Source organism: Delphinus delphis, chromosome 3, assembly GCF_949987515.2.
Source record: "Delphinus delphis chromosome 3, mDelDel1.2, whole genome shotgun sequence".
In the NCBI taxonomy this organism is placed as follows: Eukaryota; Metazoa; Chordata; class Mammalia; order Artiodactyla; family Delphinidae; genus Delphinus; species Delphinus delphis.
Genome location: NC_082685.1, coordinates 117,536,086 through 117,548,823, shown reverse-complemented (window position 1 = coordinate 117,548,823; position 12,738 = coordinate 117,536,086). Strand labels below are relative to the sequence as shown.

General features: G+C 36.7%; 1 protein-coding gene across 3 annotated transcripts in view; it reads right to left on the bottom strand.

Moving 5' to 3' along the window:
- Positions 1–12,738, bottom strand: part of LOC132423513 (survival motor neuron protein) — a 45,774-nt gene that overhangs the window by 9,943 nt on the left and 23,093 nt on the right. For all 3 annotated transcript variants that reach the window (XM_060009349.1, XM_060009350.1, XM_060009348.1), the window contains exon 8: positions 3,869–3,919. In XM_060009349.1, coding sequence (XP_059865332.1) covers positions 3,872–3,919 — 48 coding nt within the window. In that variant the 3' untranslated portion in view covers positions 3,869–3,871. The remainder of the gene's footprint in view (positions 1–3,868; positions 3,920–12,738) is intronic.

Sequence of the window (12,738 nt, the reverse complement as noted above, 5' to 3'; positions counted from 1 at the left end):
CAGAACTTCGAAGCTCAGAAAATTACTTTCTCCTACAGTATGGAGGTTCCTTAAAAAACTAAAAATAGAGCTACCATATGATCCAGTAATCCCACTCCTGGGCATATATCTATAGAAAACTCTAATTTGAAAAGATACATGCACCCCAATGTTCATAGCAGCACTATTTACAATAGCCATAACATGGAAGCAACCTAAATGTCTATTGAAAGATGAATGGATAGAGAAGATGTGGTATATACATATACAATGGAATATTACTCAGGCATTAAAAAGAATGAAGTAATGCCATTTGCAGCAACATGGGTGGACCTAGAGATTATCATACTGAGTGAAGTAAGTCAGACAGAGAAAGACAAACATCATATGATATCACTTAGATGTGGAATCTAAAAAAATGAACTTATTTACAAAATAGAAATAGACTCACATAGAAAACAAACATAGTTACCAAAAAGGAAAGGGGAAACAGGGATAAGTTTGGAATTTGGGATTAACAGATACACACTATTACGTATAAAATAGATAAACAACAAGGACCTACTGTATAGCACTGGGAACTATATTCAATATCTTATAATAATATATAATGGAAAAGAATCTGAAAAAGAATGGGTATACATACATGTATATGTATAACTGAAATCACTTTGCTGTACACCTAAAACACTGTAAATCCAACTATACTTCCATTAAAAAAATAAAAAAAAAAAGAAAGAAAAGAAATTAGTTTCTCCAAAAGCTTCTCCAACTATATTACTTGGTGTCTTCAAAATATGTTACATATATAATCTCAGGACAATAGCTGAACCCACAAGTAATAATAATTTAAAACAATCCTGTGCAAAAGAGAACATACCGTATGATTGCAGTTCTAAACTAAGTAAAACTAATCTTTGTTCACAGAGGTCAGAATGGTGATTGCCAGGATAGGTAAGTGTGGTGAATGACTAGAAAGGGGTACAAAGGAACTTCTGGACTGAGGGAAATGTTCTTTTATCTTGATGTAGTAACAATGGTATACCTTCTCAAAACTGATCAAACTCTTCACTTTAAATCTGTGCATTTTTTTAAAAAGTTTATTTATTTATTTAATTTTTGGCTGCATTGGGTCTTCATTGCTGCGTGCAGGCTTTTCTCTAGTTGAGGTGAGCTGGGGCTACTCTTCGTTGCGGTGCGCGGGCTTCTCATTGCGGTGTCTTCTCTTGTGGAGCACGGGCTCTAGGAGCGCGGGCTTCAGTAGTTGTGGCATGAGGGCTCTAGAGCGCAGGCTCAGTAGTTGTGGCACACAGGCTTAGCTGCTCCGCAGTATGTGGTATCTTCCCCAACCAGGGCTTGAACCCGTGTCCCCTGCAATGGCTGGCAGATTCTTAACCACTGCGCCACCAGGGAAGTCCCAATCTGTGCATTTTACTGTATATAAATTAACCTCAAAAAAAGTATTTGGAAAAAAAAATGAGAGCGATGTAAAAATGTTCTTGAATCCTCTTGCAAGGCCACAATTCATACACAAAAATGATAAAACACCAAGTATTTTGTGAAATACCTGAATACTGAATGTCTTCTACTGATTGCTGTATATAAACATGGATTTCTGCAGAAGCAGGAGTTGCTCTGGTTAAACTTTCAGAATTTTATTTCTGAATTGAATTCATAGTTTTCCATTCACCAAGAGCTTCAAACAACACATAACTTACGTTCATAACCATTAACCCTGTAGTTTATTTCTGTTAATGGCAACCATACAGAAAAGCTAACCTTACAACATGACTCAGATAAAGTAATCTCTGGCTGATCCCTTAATGAAGGTACTCTTCAATTATGGCATCTCACCTTCTATTTGCCTATCTTCTGAATATAGGTACAGACCATGGAATTTTCCATCTAGGATTCTTCATAACCACAAGGACAATTACTATAGTGAAAGCCAGAAAACAAGCTGTTTTGACTTCATTTTCTCTCTTCTTTGACATTCCCTCCAATCTGTGCTCTAAGCCCATTCTAGACTTCAAAAAACCATGCCAGATACTGTAGACATGATGAAGAATGAGATGTAGTGCCTTGCCTCTAATGACAGAGGAAAGACAGATATATAAACAATAAAGATATTATACTGTGAAAAGCTATGTAATAGAAATAAGCAGAGAACAGATGCAAAGAGGGGAACTTACATGGATGGAGAACGGATAACAGTGGTATGACATTTGGGCCAGCCTTAGGCCTTGAAACACACTGCCCTAATGCTTCTAGCTTGTGCATTCTCTGCCTGGAATACTTCAGCCCACTTCATCCCCTGCCTAGTTTTTCTATTCATCTCTTTAGACTTAGCTGAATAACCTAGCTGAAGAACTTCAATTGAATAAAACTGACTTTAATCGAAGAATGAAATACAGGTAACTATACTTTTAAATGTGAGGATTTATATAATTTAAAAAATGTCCCTCCCAGGAATGCATAGATTTTGAAAAGATGTTTTTCGAAATTTGCTTTTCAAGGCAACATGGAAACATCCACTAAGAATCATAATGTCCACAACCTTTTATTAAATAGTCGCAACACAGAAAGTTACCCTAACGCTGTGACAGAATAGAACCGAGTACTACATATAAGAAGGTAGCTGCTAATGTTATTGAGAATGCCAAAAGCTACTGAACTAAAGGAAGAGTGGCATAACATACAGGCAAACAAGCTGATAGAAAGAATACGTAAAAACATTAAAAATGTGATATTAAGTGGGGATATATATACACACACACATGCACAAAATACTGATGACAAACATCAAAATATGGATGAATATGGACCAAAAGTGTAAAATAATATGTAAAAAGGGAATACAATAGACACACAGATTTTACTAATTTAGTTAAAAATACTGAACACTTTTCTTATGTACTTTTCAAACACACAGAAAATAGAAAAAAATAGTACAATGAACATCCATATGAACACCACTGAGATTCAATAACAGCCATATATGCTTCGTGCACACACATATATACATTTTGCTAAATCATTTAGAAATGTATTACAAACACTGTAACACTTCACTTCTAAATACTTCAGTATGCAAATTTAAAGACCTTCTTCCAGAAACTACAACACCCTTATCACAGCTCATAAAACTAGCAATAGTTATCTAATATCATTTAAAATCCAGTCTATATTCAAATTTCCTCAACCCCCAAGTCTCTTACAAATAGCTTTTCAAAACCAGGGTCTAATGAATAATGAAGGATGCCACATTGTATTTGGCTGTTATATCTCAAGTCACTTTTAATCTGGAATAGTTACCTACTCCATGTCATTTTTTCTTTCATGACACTGAATTTTTGAAGAAAGGAGGCCAGTTATCTTCTACAACATGCCACGTTCTGGACCTGTCTGATCATTTCTTTTGTGGTGTCATTTAACTTGTTGCTCTATCCCCAGTATTTCTGATAAATGGGAAAGTAGATCCTAAAGGTTTGTTTAAATTCCACTTAAACTTTTTTGACCATAACACTTCATAGGTAATACAGTGTATTTCATACTGCATCTCAAATGAAAAAGCAAGTCTGACTGTCTGATTACAGTGACGCAAAATTTCATCTCTGATTCTAAGGATCTCTTTATTATAAAGGTATGTTTTCCTTTCAATACAACCAACCAACAAGTATTTGCTGAGATGATACTTTGACATCATAAGAATTCTAGAGGGGATTTAGATCAATCTTTTATCAAATAGTTTTTGCATCAAAATGTCTTTAATATTGTTTTACATTAACTTTTCTACTTTTCAATATTTTAATTTTTAAACATATATTTTCTACAAACTACAAAATTTATAAAAAAGTAACATTCTCTTTTATAATGATGGTAGACTTACTCCTTAATTGAAATGTGAGTGCCTTCTTTCTTTATGACTTTGTTTGAAACCCTGTAAGGAAAATAAAGGCATTTAGAAGCATAGAACACGGGAGAAAATATTTGCAAATGAAGCAACTGACAAAGGATTAATCTCCAAAATATACAAGCAGCTCATGCAGCTCAATATCAAAAAAACAAACAACCCAATCCAAAAATGGGCAGAAGACCTAAACAGACATTTCTCCAAAGAAGATATATAGATTGCCAATAAACACATGAAAGGATGTTCAACATCACTAATCATTAGAGAAATGCAAATCAAAACTGCAATGAGGTATCACCTCACATAGGTCAGAATGTCCATCATCAAAAAATCTACAAACAGTAAATGCTGGAGAGGGTGTGGAGAAAAGGGAACCCTCTTGCAGGGTTGGTGGGAATGTAAATTGATACAGCCACTATGGAGAACAGTATGGAGGTTCCTTAAAAAACTAAAAATAGAATTACCATATGACCCAGCAATCCCACCCTGAGAAAACCATAATTCAAAAAGAGTCATGTACCACAATGTTCATTGCAGCACTATTTACAATAGCCAGGACATGGAAGCAACCTAAGTGTCCATCGACAGATGAATGGATAAAGAAGATGTGGCACATATATACAGTGTAATATTACTCAGCCATAAAAAGAAATTGAGTTATTTGTAGTGAGGTGGATGGACACAGAGTCTGTCATACAGAGTGAAGTAAGTCAGAAAGAGAAAAACAAATACCGTATGCTAACACATATATGAGGAATCTAAAAAAAAAAAAAAAAAAAAGAAAAAGTGGTTCTGATGAACTTAAGGGCAGGACAGGAATAAAGACGCAGACACAGAGAATGGACTTGAAGACACGGGGAGGGGGAAGGGTAAGCTGGGACAAAGTGAGAGAGTAGCATTGACATATATACACTACCAAGTGTAAAACAGCTAGCTAGTGGGAAGCACTAGCTAGTGCATCGCACAGGGAGATCAGCTTGGTGCTTTGTGACAACCTAAGGGATAGGGAGGGTGGGAGGGAGACGCAAGAGGGAGGGGATATGGGGATACATTATACATATAGCTGATTCACTTTGTTATACAGCAGAAACTAACACAACATTGTAAAGCAATTATATTCCAATAAAGATGTTTAAAAAAAAAAAGAACACACATTTTATACAGAAGTGAACATTTTGTTTCACATAAGACATTTCATTAATTCTCTTTAACAAAATATCATCAGAAAATAAATTTACAGCCTTCAAATGTACTTTAAAAGTGACTCCAAAGTAAACAATTATTAGGCTGCAATTAAGAAAGTTTTCTTCTTTCACTAAGTCTGAAGATGTTCCTGAGCCAACTTATATCTTATTTTCTGTCAAATATAATATATAATGTGTCACACTCATTTATTAAAATAAAACCATTAAAAACCAGTACTCACTAGACAAAAATATTTTAGAAGTTCAAAAAAAAAAATCAAGACTCAAATATTTACTGTTTTTCCTGGTCATACTTAGCACAAATGTCCTACTCCTCTCTTCTCCCTTCTGGCCTCAATACCTTCTATCTTTCCCTACATATATACTAGCTTTCGACTTCACCATTAATCTATATCTTTGAGGCCACAAGATATATTAAAGGGGATTTGTTACTAATAAGTACCAAAGTTAGAGCCTGTGCTATGTTATTTCAATAACATTACTCTCATTCATCTGCATTCTGTTAGGATTTCTAGAAAAAGAAAAATGTATAGGTTAAGAGCTAGACCCAAATCCTGTCTGGCTGCTCTTATGGGAACAGGTTAGTAATGGAAAAGTTGTCAATCGTGTATGCTTCTGTGGAGCAATGGCTAAGAATCGCTACCTGAAGGCAACACTCTCTAAAACACACATAAGCTATTGGAAAACATGACAATGAACAGTAGCTGCTTCTTTTTAATGGTAAAAATTTCCAAGAGACAAAAATGCAAGATCTAGGAAATGGCAATTTGTTTACACTTCTGAATATGAACATAGGTTTATATTTTAATTTATGCAGATATACAAATAATACTGCAAAAAGTAAAGATCATTTCTCTGGAACAAGTTAATCATAGCTTAGCCCTGAATTTGTGGCATATATACTGGACAAGGCTGCTTTCCTAGGAACTGGTGCTTGAACTCACAAAAGAAACAGAAACATCTGCATTTTGTTGGTTAGGACCAGAGTTCAAAGTCTGTTGAAAATCTGCTAGGTTTTAATAACAGTACAATCAAGTATGTGAAATATGAATGTTTATGAGTACAATTAACCAACTTTAATTTTCATCCAGGTCATCCTTCAAATCAAATATATTCTGACACGTTAGAACATTCATATTTTTTAACTGCTGCTAGAGTTATCAAAGAAGAAAGCAATAAGGTGTATAACTATTTAAGGCTGTGGTAAAACAAACATTTTCAAGTTGCGCCAGTGGCAATACACATGGAAAGAATTGTGGAAAGGCAGTCAACAGTATCAAAAGCTACTAAAATGTTTAAAAACTATACTAAAATAAAATGTTTATACTTTTTGACCCAATAATGATACTTCCAGATGTCATAAGGAAATAATCTGCAAGAAGCTTTATATATAAGAATGGTTATCTAATTACCAGAGGAAAAACTTGCTAATGTTCAACATTTAGCAAATGATGAACTTATTCTGAACCAGACTTACTATGAACCAGGCACTATTCCAGATGCTAAAGATCCAAGGTTATAAGACAGACAAGGTCCCTGCTCCCGTGGAGCTCAACATTCTACTGGAAGGAGACAGATAAACAGGTGAAGAAAATCATACCAAGAACGATAAATGCCACACAGAGAATCTAAGTGGGGTGATATAATAGAGAATGAGGGCGGATCACTTCTAGTTTAATCAGGAAGATGAAACTTCAGTTGAGATCTGAGCAACAAGCCAGACAAGTGAAATACAGGGTAACAGCTTTCCAGACTAAAGAATAATGAGTGCAAAGGCCCAGAAGAAGGTATAAATCCAGACATGAGCAAGAAAAGAGGCCAGTGTTGCAGGAGTGTACTGAGTAAGAAGAGTGTGGAGGAACTTCCCTGGTGGTCCAGTGTGTAAGACTCTATGCACCCAATGCCCGGGTTCGATCCCTGGTCGGGGAACTAGATCCTGCATGCATGCTGCAATTAAGAGTCCACATGCCACAACTAAGAAGTCTGCATGGTGCAACTAAAGATCTCGCATGGTGCAACTAAGACCCCATGCAAATAAATAAATAAATCTTTGAAAAAATAAAATATCACTCTAGCTGCTGTATTCAGAATGGATTTGGCAGGATGGGACATGAAATTTCATAAGCAAAAAGAATACTTGGGATCTGCTGCAGTAAGGTAAGAGATAATGATGTCTTATCCAAAATATATAAAGAGCTATTACGACTCATCAACAAAAAGACAAACAACCTATTTAAAAATAGGCAAAGGATGTGAATAGACAGTTCTCCAAAAAAGATATATAAATGGCCAACAAGCACATGAAAAGATGCTCAACATCGTTTAGTCATTAGGGAAATGCAAATCAAAACCATTATAAAGTTATCACTTCATACCCACTAGGATGGCTATAATCAAACAAGGAGACAATAGTAAGTGTTGGTGACGATGTGGAGAAATAGGAACCCTCACACATCGCTGGTGGTTATAATAAAATGGTGCAGTCACTTTATTTATTTACTTATTTATTCTTTAAAGACTTTTTTTTAATGTGTACCATTTTTTAAAAGTCTTTATTGAATTTGTTATAATATCGCTTCTGTTTTATGTTTTGTTTTTTTAGCTGAGAGGCATGTGGGATCTTAGCTCCCTGACCATGGTTCCGCTACAGCGATCTTTTGAACCAGCAATTCTACACCTAAATATATATCCAAGAAAACTGAAAATATACATCCATACAAAATTTTATACACAAATGGTGATAACAGAATTATTCATTGTAGCCAAAAAGATGAGACAACCCAAATGTCCATCAACTGATGAATGGATGAGCACAATGTGGTACATCCATGCAATTAAAAGAAATGGGGACCTGAACGAACTTTTAGCCAATATATCTCGGTTAAAAAAAGAGATGATAGTATCTTGAATGGGTATTAGTGGAGAGAAATCAAAGTGCATTGATTCAGGATCTGTATGGAAATAGTCAACAGAACTTTCTTACAAATTGGTTATAAAAAGTGAAGGAATAGATTCAATGCAATCCCTATCAAACTACCACTGGCATTTTTCACAGAACTAGAACAAAAAATTTCCCAATTTGTATGGAAACACAAAAGACCCTGAGTAGCCAAAGCAATCTTGAGAACGAAAAATGGAGCGGGAGGAATCAGGCTCCCTGACTTCAGACTATACTACAAAGCTACAGTAATCAAGACAGTATGGTACTGGCACAAAAACAGAAAGATAGATCAATGGAACAGGATAGAAAGCCCAGAGATAAACCCACGCACATATGGACACCTTATCTTTGATAAAGGTGGCAGGAATGTACAGTGGAGAAAGGACAGCCTCTTCAATAAGTGGTGCTGGGAAAACTGGACAGATACATGTAAAAGTATGAGATTAGATCACTCCCTAACACCATACACAAAAATAAGCTCAAAATGGATTAAAGACCTAAATGTAAGGCCAGAAACTATCAAGCTCTTAGAGGAAAACATAGGCAGAACACTCTATGACATAAATCACAGCAAGATCCTTTCTGACCCAACTCCTAGAGAAATGGAAATAAAAACAAAAATAAACAAATGGGACCTAATGAAACTTCAAAGCTTTCGCACAGCAAAGGAAACCATAAACAAGACCAAAAGACAACCCTCAGAATGGGAGAAAATATTTGCAAACGAATCAACTGGCAAAGGATTAATCTCCAAAATTTACAAGCAGCTCATGCAGCTCAATAACAAAAAAACAAACAACCCAATCCAAAAATGGGCAGAAGACCTAAATAGACATTTCTCCAAAGAAGATATACAGACTGCCAACAAACACATGAAAGGATGCTCAACATCACTAATCATTAGAGAAATGCAAATCAAAACTACAATGAGATATCATCTCACACCAGTCAGAATGGCCATCATCAAAAAATCTAGAAATAATAAATGCTGGAGAGGGTGTGGAGAAAAGGGAACACTCTTGCACTGCTGGTGGGAATGTGAATTGGTTCAGCCACTATGGAGAACAGTATGGAGGTTCCTTAAAAAACTACAGATAGAACTACCATATGACCCAGCAATCCCACTACTGGGCATATACCCCGAGAAAACCAAAATTCAAAAAGAGTCATGTACCAAAATGTTCATTGCAGCTCTATTCACAATAGCCCGGAGATGGAAACAACCTAAGTGCCCGTCATCAGATGAATGGATAAAGAAGATGTGGCACATATATACAATGGAATATTACTCAGCCATAAAAAGAAACGAAATTGACCTATTTGTAATGAGGTGGATAGACCTAGAGTCTGTCATACAGAGTGAAGTAAGTCAGAAAGAAAAAGACAAATACCGTATGCTAACACATATATATGGAATTTAAGAAAAAAAAATGTCATGAAGAACCTAGGGGTAAGACAGGAATAAAGACACAGACCTACTGGAGAAGGACTTGAGGATATGGGGAGGGGGAAGGGTGAGCTGTGACAGGGCGAGAGAGAGTCATGGACATATACACACTAACAAACGTAAGGTAGATAGCTAGTGGGAAGCAGCCGCATGGCACAGGGATATCGGCTCGGTGCTTTGTGACCGCCTGGAGGGGTGGGATAGGGAGGGTGGGAGGGAGGGAGACGCAAGAGGGAAGAGATATGGGAACATATGTATATGTATAACTGATTCACTTTGTTATAAAGCAGAAACTAACACACCATTGTAAAGCAATTATACCCCAATAAAGATGTTTTAAAAAAAAAAAAAGTGAAGGAAAGTGAGGAATCAATCAACGCTAACTCCACATTTGTGGCTTGAGAAACTGGTATTGCTAGTGCATCAATGTTACTGCTTACTGAGATGGAAAGGCTGTGGGAATAGAGGTGTATGAAATAACACTAACAGTTCAGTTTTGGCTATATTTGGTTTGAGATGTACCTAACAGACATCCATGTGGTGAGGGAAAATAGGCAGTTGGATAAACAAGTCTCAAATTCAGAGCTAGACATCTGAGAACTTCCAGTACAGACATGCCATTTTAAGTCCTAGAGCAGATGAGGTCACCTAGTGAGAGTTTATAGTTAGAGAAGAGAGGGCTATGGGTTGCGCATAAGAAATCCACAAAGATATTGGGTAGAGGAGGAAAAGCTGTTAAAGAAGTCTAAAAGGAGCAGCCAAGGAAGAAGGTAATGACTAGTAGATTAAAACGTGTTACCAAAGGCAGGAGAAAAAAGTCTTTCAAAAGTGTAGTCAAATATATTAAAATGTTGCTGAGAGGTAAGAGACATAAAGCAGAGAACTGACTGAGTCAGCAATCTGGAGGTAAAATCTCAATACAGGGCTTCCCTGGTGGCACAGTGGTTAAGAATCCACCTGCCAGTGCAGGGGACATGGGTTCGAGCCCTGGTCTGGGAAGATCCCACATGCTGTGGAGCAACTAAGCCCGCCCACCACAACTACTGAAGCCCGCGTGCCTAGAGCCTGGGCTCCGCAACAAGAGAAGCCACCGCAATGGGAAGCCACGCACCACAACGAAGAGTAGACCCCGCTCACTGCAACTAGAGAAAGCCCAGACGTAGCAACGAAGACCCAACATAGCCCAAAATAAATTCATTAATTAATTAAAAACAATCTTTAAAAACAAAAAAATCTCAATACAGTAGGAAAGACAGAAGTCTACCTGACAGGCCTGAAGAGAATGTGAGATAAGGAAGTAAAGAGGACAACTAGAGATAATTTTTTTTTTTTTTGGTGGTACGCGGGCCTCTCACTGTTGTGGCCTCTCCCGTTGTGGAGCACAGGCTCCGGACGCGCAGGCTCAACAGCCATGGCTCACGGGCCTAGCCGCTCTGCGGCATGTGGGATCTTCCCGGACTGGGGCACGAACCCTTGTCCCCTGCATCGGCAGGCAGACTCCCAACCACTGTGCTATCAGGGAAGCCCCTAGAGATAATTTTTTGAAGAAGTTCATCTATGAAGCGGAGGAGAGAAATGATGTGATCACCAGGGAAGTTAGAAAGAATATATTTGAAGTAAATGGTCAGTAAATTTAGTGAAATTGGTCACCAACAGAATGACGAGTAAGAAAAGCCAACTTCTTTTTTTTTTTTTTTTTTGGCTGCACAACGTGGCATGCGGGATCTTAGTTCCCCAACCAGGGATCGAACCTGTGCTCCCTGCAATGGAAGCACGGAGTCCTAACCACTGGACTGCCAGGGAAATCCTGAACTAAACTCTTACAGAATGTCTTTATATATAGAAAGATGAACGTAAAAACAATACATTTCTTATGAGCACTCATATATACCTGAACACAGAGAAAGAGATTTTGATAGGCTATACGGCAAACTAATATCAGTGGTGACCTCTGGAGAAGGGTAGAAACTGGGCCTGGCTTTTTTTTTTTTTAATTAATTTTTATTGGAGTACAGTTGATTTACAATGTTGTGTTAGTTTCTGCTCTAGAGCAAAGTGAATCAGTTATACATATATCCACTCTTTTTTAGATTCTATTCCTATATAGGTCATTACAGAGTATTGAATAAGAGTTCCCTGTGCTGTATAGTAGGTTCTTATTAGTTATCTATTTTATATATAGTAGTGTGCATATGTCAATCTCAGTCTCCCAATTTACGGGCATGGCTTTGATCACCAACAGAATTTTTGTCTCATCTTTAATTTTTGAAAATTTTACAAGGTTTTACATTTATCACGTGTAATTAACAAATATATATTTTTAAAGGATACAAAACAATGTAAATGGTATGAGGACACAAAACTATATTTAAAAAGTCAGTCACATAAGACTAAAGAGATATGACAACAAAAGGTAACACGTGGCCCTGGACTGAATTCTATATTAAAAAACAACTTTCTTTTGTTGTAAAGGACACTCATAAGACAACTGGCAAAATTTGAATAAGGCCAGTAGATAAGATCATAGTATCAGTATTAATTGATTTAAGTTCCTGATTTGATAACTATATGGTGATTATACAAAAGAATGTTCTTCCTTTCAGGAAATACATAGTGTATTTAAATGCTAGGGGCACTGTATCTGCAACTGATTCTGAATAGCTTCGGGGGGCAAAATATAGATAGATACAGAGAAAGAGAGAGGAGAGAGAAGGAAAAATGAAATGACTGAGAAACCTAAAGGGGTAAAAAGTTGACATTTGGGGAACCTACACATGGAAATTCTTGTACTACTTTTGCAACTTTTCTGTAAGTCTGAAATTATTAAAACAACAACACCACACTTGTATTCTGGTTTGGTTACCTACCAAAGCTGAACCTTCACATACCATGTGATCCAGCAATTCCACTCCTAGGTATATACCCAAGAGAAATGAAAACGTACATCCTCACAAAAACTTGTACACGAATGTACATAGCAGCATTATTCATTACAGCCAAAAAGTGGAAACAACCCAAATGGATAAAATGTGATATACACAACAGAGTATTATTCGGCAATAAAAAATGAAGTACTGATACATGCTACAACACAGATGGATCTAGAAAACATTAGGCTGAGTGAAAAAGGATACACACAAAAGATCACATACGGTATGATTCTATTTATTCAAAATGCCCAGAATAGGCAAATCCAAAAGAAGACAGAAAGTAGTTTAGTCATTGCCTACTGCTGGGAGGTTGGGGAAAATGA